This window comes from Chelonia mydas, chromosome 6 (assembly GCF_015237465.2).
Source record: "Chelonia mydas isolate rCheMyd1 chromosome 6, rCheMyd1.pri.v2, whole genome shotgun sequence".
In the NCBI taxonomy this organism is placed as follows: Eukaryota; Metazoa; Chordata; order Testudines; family Cheloniidae; genus Chelonia; species Chelonia mydas.
In genome coordinates this window covers 100,092,980-100,109,048 of record NC_051246.2, presented here as the reverse complement: position 1 = coordinate 100,109,048, position 16,069 = coordinate 100,092,980, and the positions used below count along the sequence as shown (strand labels likewise).

At 41.1% G+C, this 16,069-nt stretch overlaps 1 protein-coding gene across 4 annotated transcripts in view; it reads left to right on the top strand.

The window, feature by feature from the left end:
- The window catches only part of EML5 (EMAP like 5), a 299,416-nt gene that overhangs the window by 263,189 nt on the left and 20,158 nt on the right, over positions 1-16,069 (top strand). For 2 of the 4 annotated variants that reach the window (XM_043547824.1, XM_007055929.4), the window contains 4 exons: positions 1,177-1,255; positions 2,646-2,775; positions 11,336-11,434; positions 13,845-13,865. In XM_043547824.1, coding sequence (XP_043403759.1) covers positions 1,177-1,255; positions 2,646-2,775; positions 11,336-11,434; positions 13,845-13,865 — 329 coding nt within the window. Of the gene's footprint in view, positions 1-1,176; positions 1,256-1,459; positions 1,568-2,645; positions 2,776-11,335; positions 11,435-13,844; positions 13,866-16,069 lie in introns of all 4 variants that reach the window. The other 2 variants (XM_043547826.1, XM_043547825.1) reach the window with 2 other exon arrangements.

The following is a 16,069-nucleotide window of genomic DNA, read 5'->3' as shown; positions in this document are numbered from 1 at the left end:
AGATAGGTTGGCTGCCTGCAAAATACTCAAATTACAAGTTTCCTGCCAGTCATGTTCTGCGGGCATTGTCTCCAAGAGTTATGATCTATTATAGCTTTTCCTTTCAACGACAAGGAATGATGGATAACTAACTCTCTTACAAACTCAGCTGAGTTAAATAATTTAGACTTCACAAAGACTTGTTAAATTTTGAATGAATACTACTTTTTCTGATAGTTTAGTTTAAAAGATTTTTTTTTTAACAACTGAACATTTTATCTAGAATCAGCTACTATTGCTCTTGCAAATTTGCTAGCAATACTTACCTAAATTTGGTCGATAAAATATATTTCTTTTCCTGAGTTTTTAAATATGTGTATAATTGTCCTTTGTGACTGAAACCATATATGTTGTCTACAATATATAAATATTACAAATATTTAAAAAGATAACCAAACAAATTTTGATCAAATTATTATTTTCCTAGTGAAATGATGGAAGCCCATTGCTTGAACAACTTAAAACTAGACTAACCAGAACACTAGAACATATACTGTAAGGATATAAAAGCAAACATGCATTTGCAAGGAGATGGGCTGGATGTTAATAGGTCTTTTCTATCTCTAATTTCTATTTATTCAATCAAGAACTGACCTGAACTGTATCAGAGGTGCCCAGGGCTCAGCAGAGACTTTTACAGTTGTAGGAAGAGATGTGGGTATCTAGGGTCTATTGAAGGAATGTAGGAAAGGAGGTGGGGAGATAACTGGGGTCTGTTTGAAGTTGTGGGAAAGGGTGGGACAACCTTAAATGCGTTTAGATAGTTCAGGCAAGCCTCTAAACTTTTGTGGGTCATCCAACAATAATTATTGCATTGAAAGGGAAGTACATGGAGAAAGAATATGCTGTTAGAAGTTAAGAATGTTTGGCTCATTCCTATTGGAAAATAAGACTTTGAATTGACCGAATAGATACTTTCAGAATTGTCAAAAACTTATCAAGTTGATCAATATAAATTGTGACACTTCTGCAATCAGAGACGGCTAGTCTTTTCACAGTGATCTTTTTTCTTTATGACAATTTAAGCAACATAGTGATTTAACAGTTTTCCCTATCCAGATAACAGATTAGACTATACTCTTCTAGTACAGAATAGGTGACAGACAGCCTTTTCTTATTCACAGTTCTCTATTTCAGACCACCAGTTAGTAGGGCACTGCCACAGCCTGAAAAACTTCAGACAAATAACGTTGGCAAAAAAAAGAGACCGATAGAGGTAAGGAAAACCGCAGACATCTTTTTTTCTATTTTGTCCAAAAAAATGATTTGCTTATCAATAAAGTGAATGGTTGTATATGGTAAAGTTAGTATAAAGAGAGAAATAGTTAATAGCGTGTATGTATACAGCAGCAAATTTCTTTTTTTGGGAGGGAATCCTTTAGGATCTTTTATCTTTCATTTTTCTTTTGATCCCTGAAAGGTCCATTGTCACCCCACCCCACAAATGTGTCTGAGCCACAGCTTTCTTCAGAGTCTATCAGTTACAGAAACAGCACATTCAGCCTATGTGGTATGGAGTCCCTCTTGGGTGAGTGTAGGGTATCAGTATAATATCACACTTGGCCAGAACTCTGATTTTTCCATGTGGCCATGCATTGTATTACCAGTAGGTTACTAAACCAGATAAACAAATTACCTTTAATTCTGAAGTTTATTCAGAGGAATGCAGTAAATTTATCTCTCCCCTTTATGCATGAAATACCCTCCCTGTAAATTCACCTGAACTCTTCACTACCATCTTTTCCTTTAAAACTCAAATTCAAAATAAATCTCTTCTGAAGCTCGTAAGTAATGGCCAATTAATGATGCTTTTAGGGTTAGGTAGCATTAGACCCCAATCCTGCAGTTAGATCTGATTGTAGGATTTGGGGCCTTATTTAATATTTTCTCTCTCTTTCTCTCTTCCCGCCGCCAGTGCATATGAGTTTTGTTTTTTTTTAATTCTATGTTTCACTGTACCCCATCCCTTCACCTTTTCAGATGTGACTTGTTTGCTTAAATTGTAAGTGCTTTAAATTTGGGAGTGTGTCTTCATCTGTGTCATTGTCAAGCACAGTAGGACCCTGATCATCATTAGGCATCTGATTGCTATTGTAATATTAAATAATATTCTCACCATATTAGAAATATAGATTATTAATTAATATTCAAGAAAATATTTGACATAGTATGTAGTATTTTGCCATGACGCTTTGGGAATTTTTAGGCACCATTTCAGCATTCCAATTCCCCTAGTCCTCCAAGCTCAACATCAGGTAGACTATGGGAATATGAAACTGGTGAAGAATACTATTCATACTCGTGTCCTAGCATCTTGTATATCAAGAGTTATATTATTTTTGCCGGATGAGGCTGTGTATACTATCTTTTGTGAAAAATTTGTTTCCATTAACATCCATCAAAAGGTATAGCATGAGATACGGGGAAAATATGATATACTGGTATAGTAGGCAGCAGATTAGTCTCAGATGTTTTTGGCCGTCATTAAAAATTCATTTTTCCTGTGAATATAGGCAAGTACACATGTTTAAAAAATAAAGCACTAGGAAATCTTTATTCATAAAGAAGTTTTAAAGTATTTAATAGACTTAAATCTGTTTTCTTAGGATCTAGTGTTGGAGCTGGTATTTGGATACCGAGGCAAGGACTGCAGGAACAATGTTCACTATCTGAATGATGGGGCTGATATAATTTATCATACTGCATCTGTTGGAATTCTGTATAACGTGGCAACAGGTAGGAAAAACTACTTCGGAAAATTTCTCTGCTCATGTGTACAGGCAACACCCATGTGATAACCAGTGTACTTAAAATCTTAGTGCTGTCTGGAAAAATTGCAAAATAATGATTTACGGAAGAAAATCTAGCTAAAAGTGCTATCAGAGAGTGTGTGATCTGTATTATTCGTGCTACGTAGCAAAAAAAAGATCTGAATAAATCCCTGTGAGGACAATATTTGGAGGGAGGTATAAGAATCCAGTTATTTCAATACCAATTTTCGTAACTCAGTAGTACTCCCTCTCCATGTACCAGCATCATGTGTGTTCAAAAAGTAATTGTCTTCACATTCTCAGCTGACAGCAATATACTGCCAAAGAATCTGTAATTTAGGAGGCGTTGCAGTTCTGTCACTGTGATGCTGTGAGACATATCACAGTGTCCTGTTGAACCTTCCAAGTTATGGTTACCATCTTAGGTTCCCTCCCGTCGAAAGGGATGACGTGTGTTGCTACTGTTCGAATTTTCCTAAGCTTTACTTTTAATACACTATTTTGGGTTAGGTCTGTAGTCAAAGAGGAATTTCAAAACTAAAATTAAAGTCTCAGTTTTTCTGTTCCAGCTGCAGGAACTAGTACGGAGCAAGTTTTGATCATAGAATCATAGAATCATAGAATATCAGGGTTGGAAGGGACCTCAGGAGGTCATCTAGTCCAACCCCCTGCTCAAAGCAGGACCAATCCCCAATCAAATCATCCCAGCCAAGGCTTTGTCAAGCCTGACCTTAAAAACTTCCAAGGAAGGAGATTCTACCACCTCCCTAGGTAACGCATTCCAGTGTTTCACCACGCTCTTAGTGAAAAAGTTTTTCCTAATATCCAACCTAAACCTCCCCCACTGCAACTTGAGACCATTACTCCTTGTCCTGTCCTCTTCTATCACTGAGAATAGTCTAGAACCATCCTCTCTGGAACCACCTCTCAGGTAGTTGAAAGCAGCTATCAAATCCCCCTCATTCTTCTCTTCCGCAGACTAAACAATCCCAGTTCCCTCAGCCTCTCCTCATAAGTCATGTGTTCCAGACCCCTAATCATTTTTGTTGCCCTTCGCTGGACTCTCTCCAGTTTATCCACGTCCTTCTTGTAGTGTGGGGCCCAAAACTGGACACAGTACTCCAGATGAGGCCTCACCAATGTCGAATAGAGGGGAACGATCACGTCCCTCGATCTGCTCGCTATACCCCTACTTATACATCCCAAAATGCCACTGGCCTTCTTGGCAACAAGGGCACACTGCTGACTAATATCCAGCTTCTCGTCCACTGTAACCCCTAGGTCCTTTTCCGCAGAACTGCTGCCTAGCCATTCGGTCCCTAGTCTGTAGCTGTGCATTGGGTTCTTCCGTCCTAAGTGCAGGACCCTGCACTTATCCTTATTGAACCGCATCAGGTTTCTTTTGGCCCAATCCTCCAATTTGTCTAGGTCCCTCTGTATCCTATCCCTGCCCTCCAGCATATCTACCACTCCTCCCAGTTTAGTATCATCTGCAAATTTGCTGAGAGTGCAATCCACACCATCCTCCAGATCATTTATGAAGATATTGAACAAAACCGGCCCCAGGACCGACCCCTGGGGCACTCCACTTGACACCGGCTGCCAACTAGACATGGAGCCATTGATCACTACCCGTTGAGCCCGACAATCTAGCCAACTTTCTACCCACCTTATAATGCATTCATCCAGCCCACACTTCTTTAACTTGCTGACAAGAATACTGTGGGAGACCGTGTCAAAAGCTTTGCTAAAGTCAAGAAACAATACATCCACTGCTTTCCCTTCATCCACAGAATCAGTAATCTCATCATAGAAGGCTATTAGATTAGTCAGGCATGACCTACCCTTGGTGAATCCAGGCTGACTGTTCCTGATCACTTTCCTCTCGTGTAAGTGCTTCAGGATTGATTCCTTGAGGACCTGCTAATTGCTCATGACCTAAAATGTTTCATTTTAGTTTTGAATTTAATACATTTAAAATTTCAGCATTGCTGCAAGCAATTTTCTCTTAAAGTAATCCAAAATGACAGCCAGTTGGAATGTGTACAGAATGTGCCTGAAACACACGTGGATATATAATAAAATGTACAGTGAAAACTTCTGTGGGACCTTTAAATTCATCACACTTCACCTTTGAATTCATCTCTCTACCCCTCAAAATTAAAAAAATGAATAAAGTAAAGACAGTATAGAAATGCATTTGCTATGATTTTCGTTGGCTTTTGTTAAATATGACATGAGCAAGTGAATGCATTTGAGTGGCCACGTTACTTAGTTACACAGATCATCCAAAACACGTGCCAATAAAACCTTTGACCCGCTTAACAGTTTCATGTTTTCGGTATATGTTACGGAAAAACTGTTTTAGAAATGTTTGAAAGAGGTTTTAAAAACATTATTGGGACTATTTTTATATCTTCATTTGTTAAACTAGCATTTCACATCTCAGTCCTCCCATACTATGTATGTTAGTTCACCAACTACCCCAAGTATTACTGTTAAATGATAGACTTTCAAAGGGCTTATTATTCCCTATCATCATCTGTGTTTTGACAATACAGGCAATTTGCCTGGTGGTTTGAATTTGGGAAGCACTATTCTTAGGTCAATAGTGTACCAGAAGCATTACAATATCCTAGAAAAACATGCATCTTATCATATCTTTTGCTTAGTATAAGAAAAGCTCCACTTCTTCTCTGCAAATGCATGGTCAATATATCTGCCATCTCCAGGGTCGTCCCTTAATAGAGATAGAAGTCTGTGACCCAGATCTTACTGGCCACCAATGCTGTAACCCTACCCACAGTGGCCTCCTTGCGATATTGCTCAGTCCAGAACGAGGTCACCTATTCTTCCAGTAGCCTCTCTTCCTGAACCTCCATCACTATAGCCACAGACAGTAGTTGCTCCAGAATTGCTGGCTCAGCCTGAACCATTGTTACAGGTGCCACAGGAGATTCCATGGGCTCTGCTTCCTCCTTCTTCTTCGTTGCCAGACAACTTTATGATACCAGGGAGAACTGGAAGTCCTGGGACAGTCAAGGAGTTATGATGTGATTGGAATAACAGAGACTGGGTGGGATAACTCACATGACTGGAGTACTGTCATGGATGGATATAAACTTTTCAGGAAGGACAGGCAGGGCAGAAAAGGTGGGGGAGTTGCATTGTATGTAAGAGAGCAGTATGACTGCTCAGAGCTCCAGTAGGAAACTGCAAAAAAACCTGAGTGTCTCTGGATTAAGTTTAGAAGCGTGAGCAACAAGGGTGATGTCATGGTGGGAGTCTGCTATAGACCACCGGACCAGGGGGATGAGGTGGATGAGGCTTTCTTCCGGCAACTAACGGAAGATACTAGATCACAGGCCCTGGTTCTCATGGGCGACTTCAATCACCCTGATATCTGCTGGGAGAGCAATACCGCGGTGCACAGACAATCCAGGAAGTTTTTGGAAAGTGTAGGGGACAATTTCCTGGTGCAAGTGCTGGAGGAACCAACTAGGGGCAGAGCTCTTCTTCACCTGTTGCTCACAAACCGAGAAGAATTAGTAGGGGAAGCAAAAGTGGATGGGAACCTGGGAGGCAGTGACCATGAGATGGTCGAGTTCAGGATCCTGACACAAGGAAGAAAGGAGAGCAGCAGAATACGGACCCTGGACTTCAGAAAAGCAGATTTTGACAACCTCAGAGAACTGATGGGCAGGATCCCCTGGGAGAATAACATGAGGGGGAAAGGAGTCCAGGACAGCTGGCTGTATTTTAAACAATCCTTATTGAGGTTACGGGGACAAACCATCCCGATGTGTAGAAAGAATAGTAAATATGGCAGGTGACCAGCTTGGCTTAACAGTGAAATCCTTGCTGATCTTAAACACAAAAAAGAAGCTTACAAGAAGTGGAAGATTGGACAAATGACCAGGGAAGAGTATAAAAATATTGCTCGGGCATGCAGGAGTGAAATCAGGAAGGCCAGATCACACCTGGAGGTGCAGCTAACAAGTGATGTTAAGAGTAACAAGAAGGGTTTCTTCAGGTATGTTAGCAACAAGAAGAAAGTCAAGGAGAGTCTGGGCCCCTTACAGAATGAGGGCGGCAACCTAATGACAGAGGATGTGGAAAAAGCTAATGTACTCAATGCTTTTTTTGCCTCTGTCTTCATGAACAAGATCAGCTCCCAGACTGCTATACTGGACAGCACAGCATGGGGAGGAGATGACCAGCCCTCTGTGAAGAAAGAAGTGGTTCGGGACTATTTAGAAAAGCTGGACGAGCACAAGTCCATGGGGCCGGATGCACTGCATCCAAGAGTGCTAAAGGAGTTGGCGGATGTGATTGCATTATCTTTGAAAACTCATGGCGATCGGGGGAGGTCCTGGATGACTGGAAAAAGGCTAATGTAATGCCCATCTTTAAAAAAGGGAAGAAGGAGGATCCTGGGAACTACAGGCAGTCAGCCTCACCTCAGTCCCTGGAAAAATCATGGATCAGGTCCTCAAGGAATCAATTCTGAAGCACTTAGAGGAGAGGAAAGTGATCAGGAACAGTCAGCATGGATTCACCAAGGGCAAGTCATGCCTGGCTAATCTAATTGCCTTCTCTGACGAGATAACTGGCTCTGTGGATGAGGGGAAAGCAGTGGACGTGTTGCTCCTTGACTTTAGCAAAGCTTTTGACACGGTCTCCCACAGTATTCTTGCCAGTAAGTTAAAGAAATATGGGCTGGATGAATAGACGATAAGGTGGATAGAAAGCTGGCTATATTGTCAGGCTCAACGGGTAGTGATCAATGGCTCGATGTCTAGTTGGCAACCAGTATCAAGTGGAGTGCCCCAAGGGTCGGTCCAGGGGCCGGTTTTGTTCAATATCTTCATAAATGATCTGGAGGATGTTGTGGATTGCACCCTCAGCAAGTTTTCAGATGACACTAAACTGGGAGGAGAGGTAAATATGCTGGAGGATAGGGATAGGATACAGCAGGCCCTAGACAAATTAGAGGATTGGGCCAAAAGAAATCTGATGAGGTTCAACAAGGATAAGTGCAGAGTCCTGCACTTAGGACGGAAGAATCCAATGCACCGCTACAGACTAGGGACCGAATGGCTAGGCAGCAGTTCTGCAGAAAAGGACCTAGGGGTTACAGTGGACGAGAAGCTGGATATGAGTCAACAGTGTGCCCTTGCTGCCAAGAAGGCCAATGGCATTTTGGGATGTATAAGTAGGGGCATTGCCAGCAGATCGAGGGACGTGATCGTTCCCCTCTATTCGACATTGGTGAGGCCTCATCTGGAGTACTGTGTCCAGTTTTGGGCCCCACACTACAAGAAGGACGTGGATAAACTGGAGAGAGTCCAGCGAAGGGCAACAAAAATGATTAGGGGTCTGGAAACACATGACTTATGAGGAGAGGCTGAGGGAACTGGGATTGTTAGTCTGCGGAAGAGAAGAATGAGGGGGATTGATAGCTGCTTTCAACTACCTGAGAGGTGGTTCCAGAGAGGATGGTTCTAGACTATTCTCAGTGATAGAAGAGGACAGGACAAGGAGTAATGGTCTCAAGTTGCAGTGGGGGAGGTTTAGGTTGGATATTAGGAAAAACTTTTTCACTAAGAGCGTGGTGAAACACTGGAATGCGTTACCTAGGGAGGTGGTAGAATCTCCTTCCTTGGAAGTTTTTAAGGTCAGGCTTGACAAAGCCTTGGCTGGGATGATTTGATTGGGGATTGGTCCTGCTTTGAGCATGGGGTTGGACTAGATGACCTCCTGAGGTCCCTTCCAACCCTGATATTCTATGATTCTATGATTTTTCCTCCCCTGTACCCGAGGATTTTAAATTGTTCAGCCTTGGGTATTCAGGCCAAGTTTTCTCAAGAGAACACCCATAAATTGATGGATATTCTCCAATCCTCAGCTCCAGGGAGAGTGACTGTCTCCATAAATGAAGCAATCTTGGAACCGGCAAAAATCCTAACACCCAGCTTCCTTAAACCCACAATGAAGCATGCAAATAAAAGATACCACATGCTTGTGAATGGTTTTTTGGGTGCTTCTACTCACATACAGCGCCTAAGTCTCTTGTCGTAAGAGCAGCTATTGAGAGGTTAAGATGGGGGAGAGATAAGTTGACACCAAAGGACAAGGACTTTAAAAGATTGGACTTGTTTGGGAAAATTTATTCTGCCTCATCCTTACAAATGCTCATTGCCAGTCACCAGGCACTTTTATCAAAGTATGACTTTCTAAAGTGGGAAACAATGGCAAAATTTATAGATAAGTTGCCAGAATCCTCCAGGGAAGAGTTTAAGAGTTCATTGTAAAAGGTGACTAGTGGCAAAAATATCACTATGGTCAGCTTTTGGAAATGACAAAATGTTACATTCCTTGAAAAATGAGCTATGATGCATTTGCTGGGGATTTTAACACCAGTATTAAAGAGGCATCGCTTTGCAGGGCAACAACTTAAGCAGCATTATTGTCTTCAGTGGTTCTTTAGGTTGAATTATCTTGCTAGGCAGCAAGACTTTTCCAAGAAAGGGCTCAAGTCTTATAAGAGATCTTCTAGTCCCAATTTTAACCAGTCAGCCTGTTTTTCATCAGTTTTGGGTATGCAGCTAATTTGACTCGCTCTCCGAAGCCAGCATTACAGTCGGCAGGCTTCAAGCCATTCTCCTACATTTGGGGATAAGCTATCCTACTTCTACAGGTCTTGGGAGTCAGTAACTATGGACAAGTGGGTCCTGAGCACTGTGGGATTGGGTTATGCCTTCAGTTCCTGTCCATTCCTCTTCTCACCCTCCTATGCATTCCTTTCCATAGACCCCTCTCATGAGTGTCTGCTCCTTCAGCAGATGCAGACTGTCCGGGTTTTGGGTGTGATGAAAGAGGTTCCTCTTCAGAACTGGGCAAGGGGATTCTACTCATGGTATTTCCTGATCTCCAAGTCCAAGGGAGATATGAGACCTATCCTCAGCCTCCACAGCCTCAACAAATACATGAAATTCCGCATGGTTACCCTAGTGACTGTTCTCCCTGCTTTGAATCACAATGACTGGTTTGCCACCCTCATTCTTCAGGACTCTTAACTTCCATGTGGTAATTTTCCCAAGTTACGGACAGTTTCTAAGATTTGTAGTGGCAGGTCAGCATTATCAGTATGCTGTGCTTCCCTTTTGCCTGTCCTCCACTCCATGGGTATTTACCAAATACATGATGATAGTAGAAGTAGTAGTATATCTCAGAAAAAAGAGGAATTCATGTGTTCCCATACCTGGACAATCGGTTAGGGAGTGACAGAGGATAAGTCCTCTTTCATGTCCTATTCACTCTACATCTCTTCAGTTATCTGGGTCTGATTTGATCAAAGGAAAATCAACAGTAATACCAACTCAAAAAATCAACCTCAGAAAACTGGAGCCCCACTAAACTCTGTAAGTTCAAGAATCTTTCTGCCGAACAAATGATTTCAAGCAATTTGTCACCTGTGGCTGGCATTCCAATCTCAACCTTCAATTCTGGTCTGTGTATGCCTGAAGTTACTAGGCCATATGTCTGCGTGCACTTTTGGAGTTCAGCATGCGAGATTGTGCTTTCATCCTCTTCCAGTGTAGGTGAAATTGGTCTATTGCCCAAGTTGTCAATCGCTGGATAGCCTTGGACTTCTTACAGTGCTGGGCAGTTCAGAGCAGTGTACACCAGGGTTTTCCCTTTGCTCATCCTCCACCAACCATGACCATAATCACTGATGCCTCTTCAATAAGTTGGGGAGCACATCTGGGGCATTGACAATTTAGGGCTTGTGGTCAGAACAGGAGACTTTCTGTCATATCAGCATTTGCGGAGCACAGTTCCTTGAACAGGAGCTCATTTAAGATGACTGAACTGTTTTTAAAAGAATATATTTTGACAAAGGACACAGAAAATATAATAGCATGTGTATTAATTTTATAAGGTAAATTTTCCATGGCAATTTATCTTTTGGTGCACTGATGGTTTGTTTTCAACAAATGCATTATTTACTCAGGTGTATATTTTTAAAAGCTTTGTTATGTTTATGGTAAGAATTTTAATCTAAAGCATGGAATGTTTTCAAAAGTATTTATTAAAGTGAAGCATACTACAATTATTTACTGCTTTTCATCTTCAAAATACATTATAAATACGAACTAATGATCAAACAGCAACCCTGTGGGATAGGGAAATAAGTATTAATGGTACATATCAATAGTGGATGTAACAACAATGAAGTCTGTGCTGTTACACCAGGGACAAATTTGATCCATTATCACAATACTCCTAATGAGAAAGCTGAGAGAGAGAGGTTAAGGGACTTGTCCAATATCATTGAGAAGTATATATCAAATCCAGATTTAGAATTTAGTGATTCGTGACTCCAAGCTCTGAATGTAGAATATTATGTCATCATAAGGCCATTCTCTATTAAATATTAGAACATTTTTTCAAATTTAATCATTGCCATATATGCATAAATGTTTTAACAAACGTATTAATTTTTTGTATTTTTATTTTAGGCTCTCAGTCTTTTTACCAGGAACATAATGATGATATTCTGTGCCTCACTGTAAATCAGCACCCCAAGTTTACCAACCTTGTGGCAACTGGCCAAGTAGGTATGTTTGTATTTTTTTAAAATGAAATTAACATATAAGCATGACATTAGGGTCATTTGAGTTCATGAATAAAACATAAAGATTATTTGATTATGCTATCTCCGTTTGTATGAGTGTTACTCAGTTACCTGTCCTCTTTATTTTTTTCTAGTGTGTAATTTAATAAAATTAAACAAAAATTATTGAGAGGCTTAGGAAGCCAAAGCCTATATTTTGCTTGGAGAGTTATCAGAAAGTAATTTTGGAAATTTTGAGCCCCATTTAAATTCGTCTGTACTTTCATTTAATCTCCTGACTTGTTCTAGGACATCATCATCATAAACAGTCTTTCCAACCAATTCAGCAGTAGTCTGTTGATGAAAGGGAGACAAATGAAAAACATTTAATTAAACAGTGGCCTGCATTTTTATCTTAAATGGAAGAATAGTTGTGAATTTACGTAATATTATCTCATGATACAGGTTTACAGTATCTACAACTACAGTGCTCATAATAAATGGTTTTAACCTTCCAAACAGAGCCAAAGCAGTAATGAATGTTTCCCTCCAGATCAGGGGTTCCCAAGCTCGGTTCGTGGCTTGTTCAGGGTAAACCCCTGGCGGGCCGCGAGACACTTTGTGTACCTGAGCATCCACAGGTACGGCCACTCGCAGCTCCCAGTGGCCATGGTTCGCCATTCCTGGCCAGTGGGAGCTGCGGGAAGTGCTGCGGGCCAGGCTACTGCTTACTCTGAACAAGCCATGAACCAAGTTTAGGAACCCCTGCTCTAGATAATCTAGATTTTAGTATAAACAAATATATATTAAAATGACATTAAAGTTGATATGTAAGATCACACATAAAAAAAGAAATCCTTACAACAGTACTCTTATATCAACACTATTGTGTCTAGACATTGCAGCACAGTACAGTCCTCTGACAATTCCACAACCCAAACATATGTTGCATATCTTTTAATGTTTCTTAGCAAATAATAGCACATATTGAATGTCTGAGAGTTTAGAAAATGTAGGAACCAGATTGACTTAACAGGAATATATTTTTATTTCTCTACAAAAGTTTGTACTGAAGTTACTGCTAAGAAGAGCTGGGAAAATAAAGGAAATAACAATGTTTTCTGTTCACTGGGAATTTTGAAAAGTTGGGGAAAAAAACATTCATGATGGACTGAAAACAAAAATTTTTCAAAATTTTTTGGCGAATTGAAAGAAAAAAATAAAACTTGTTTCAGGTTGAATAAAACATCTTTTGACAAAATTGAAATATTGCGATTAGATTTTGAACATTTTTTAAAAGGTTTACTCAAAGAATGCAGAATGGGGTGGGAGGAATGCAATGACACTCCAAAAGCTCTGGTTCTTTGCTTATTTTGTTTCCCTCTGTGCTTCTTCACCCAGGAGGAAACATAGGACACTTTTAATGCTTATTTGTCCCATAAGCATTCTGTAAAGCAGCTAATAATAGAACGACTTCTACCTTGTTTTATAACCTGGATTGAGGAATAAAGAGCAGGAACAGATGACTCCACATAAATAAAATTGTTTCCATGCAAATAATCCCAGTAATTAAATGGGGGGGGGGGAGAATTGTTTAAAAAAAAGATAAAATAAACATTTTTTCTAAGCAAAACAATTTTTAAAGCTTTACGCTGGCATTAAGGTTATTTTACTATACTTATTTGCTTTTGTTATTTTTAACAGTGTTATAACTTGCATCAGCATAGTTTTGACATAATGCAGTCTCCAAAGATTTACAGAAATATTACTTTAATGTGTTTTCAAATTGTAATGGCAGGGTAGCAGAGTCTCTCTAGACTTGCATTGAAATAATTTTGACATCAGAATATCTCATTGCAATGTTTTATGATGATGCTAAATCCGTTATGTTATGCAGAATGCTTAATTGCTTCTCTAATTTGGGCATGTTCCTGTGTAATGCTGATCACCTATCCCTTCTACTGAAGTAAATGGGAGTAGAGGGGGTTCAGTACATGTCAGGATCAGGCCCTTTATTAACATACCATCTCAAACATTATTTCCCTCTGGGCATTTGTTTACTTAATTGGTTAGCATGCCTGAAACATGTAAAAAATGCTATTAATTTAGAGCTAGGCAGAGAAGGACTCAAGCGTAGACCCAAGAGACATTTGTACATTTTATAACTCACAACAGTTTGAAGACAAAATACATTCATGCTAGCCATTTGTATTCCAAATGTGACTGAACCCACTTAGACTTTAGACATCAATATTTGTTCAACTTTAACTATAATAGCAGTGTTAGTACTGCTGTAGTGCAAGAAGATGACCTCAGGGTGTGTGGTAAGAAATTACACTTTTTGTAGCATATATTTTCTTGAACCCATATCTTATTTCTGATCTAATTATTTTTCTGCTGCTTTTCCATTACAGGAGACTCAGCAGATATGTCAGGTAAGGGAAATAAAATTTTAACCTCTTCAGGTATAGTTAGACTATTGAGTAGTCACTGTCTACAACTTCGTAGATCAATAAATTCTGAGAATATATTTCAAGTTTATAAACCCACATATCAATCATTTACTGCCTCAGCACTGAACATAAACCACAATAGCTCAGTAAATTGTAAAAATAGAATATCTCCTTTACCAAAGATCAAAACATTCAAAAGAACACATCTTAAAACTATTTTTTGTTGAAACATATTCCCTTCTTGCTGCCCGGTGATAAACTATTTCTACGTATGCTGCTACTGTAGCATATCTGTACAACATGCAGTTTTTAGAAGCTATTGGGGCTGACAACTACACAGTTTTAGGACAATTCAATTGAACATAATTTTGTAATGTACACATTTAAAGTAATATTCCACTGGAGGAGGCCTAGGTGACTGAGTGAATTAAAATAACCACCTTTCATATCTATTGTATGATTGTCGTGCAATTACTACCAGTGATCCAAAATGATTGGTGTTATGTCAGTTTAATTTTGTGATGAATCATTTTGGGTCTTTTTGACAATTGCAATTGAGCTGTTTTTAGTAATAAATTGTATCTTAACTGTAATCTTAAGGATCCATCACCATCATGTGTGAGTGAGTTCATTGTTGAGCAATCATTGTAGTTGTTTGTCACACATCAGACACAGAGATGCATAAAGTGGGTTTGTGTGTATATAGAGAATATGATGAAAATTATGCATGATGATGAGCACATGGTCAGTGAAATTTTGAAGTGTGTTGATTTTTTTTGAATATTCCAAATGAAGGTGCATTAAGGATGGAGAGATCATAAAAGGGAGCCTTTTTCCAACCAATACTCCTATGTAAGAGGTAACTCATGGCTGTTTCCATGAGTTCAGGAGGAACCCCTCTAGTGCTGCATACTGTCTCCACTAACTCCCACTTAGGCACTTCTGCTGCCTCATTCACCCTCCTAGCACAGCTTTAGTTTGACCTTCTATGTCTTAATAAACCTATATAATTCCTGATGGCATTGCCTGGGTCCTGCACTATATTCTCTCTTCTTTATGGAGCTACTAGACTAGAATCTGAGCTGCTGCTGCTCTTCATTATGATGTTTTAAGTATCTCCATGCCAAATTGTTTGCTGGCATCAGGATCAGAATGGCACTTGAAATGCTGTTTTGACTGCAGAACAGGTCTAGTTCATTCTAATGCAGATCTCTTCTGCCCTGCTTGCCCATGGAACCTTTACCCTGACTAAAGAGAGAGAGGAGACCCCACAAAATGCTAGGACAGATACTCAGCAGGCAGACCATGACCTTCATGAGGGAGGAGCAAGATCAAGGCAGAGATTTTGAGAAGAGCACAAACAGAGGGAACCACATTTTTCTTCCAGCTAACCCTATTGTGGTAGACTTACTCAAATTCACATTTGTGGAGTCTAGATGAAGATAGGGTTACCAACTTTCTAATTGCACAAAACTGAACACCCTAACCCCTCCACTTCCTGAGGCCCCGCCCCCTTCCCTGCACCTTCCCTGTGGCCCCACCCCCCACTCACTACATTCCCCCTGCCTCAGTGGCTCGCTGTCCCCCACCGTCACTCACTTTCACTAGGCTGGGGTAGAGGCTTGGGGTGCAGGAGGGGGTGAGGGCTCCGGCTGGGGGTGCAGGCTTGGGGGGGGCTGGGGATGAGGGGATTGGGGTGCAGGAGGGGGCTCCAGACTGGGGGATGGGGAGGGGGCTTCAGGTTGAGGCAGGGAGTTGGGGTGTGGGAGGGGGTGAGGGCTCTGGGCTGGGGCTGCTGGCTCTGGGATGGGGCCGAGGATAAGGCAGGGAGTTGGGAGGGGGCTCCAGCCTGGGGGGTGGGGCCGAGGGATTCAGACTGTGAGAGGGGGCTCTGGGCTGCAGTAGAGGATTGCGGTACGGGGGGGTGAGGAATCTGGGCTGGGGGTGCAGGCTCTGGGGTGGAACCAGGGATGAGGGGTTTGGGGTGAAGGAGGGGGCTCTGGGTTTGGGGGGGCTCAGGGCTGGGGAAGGGGTTGGGGTGTGGGGGAGTGAGAGCTCTGGGCTGTGGGGCAAGCTCTGGGGCCAGGGATGAGGGCTTTGGTGCTCAGAGGGGGCTCCAGTCTGGGGGGTGGGGCTGAGGAATTTGGAATGCAGGAGAGGGCTGCAGGTTGAGGCAGGGGGTTGGG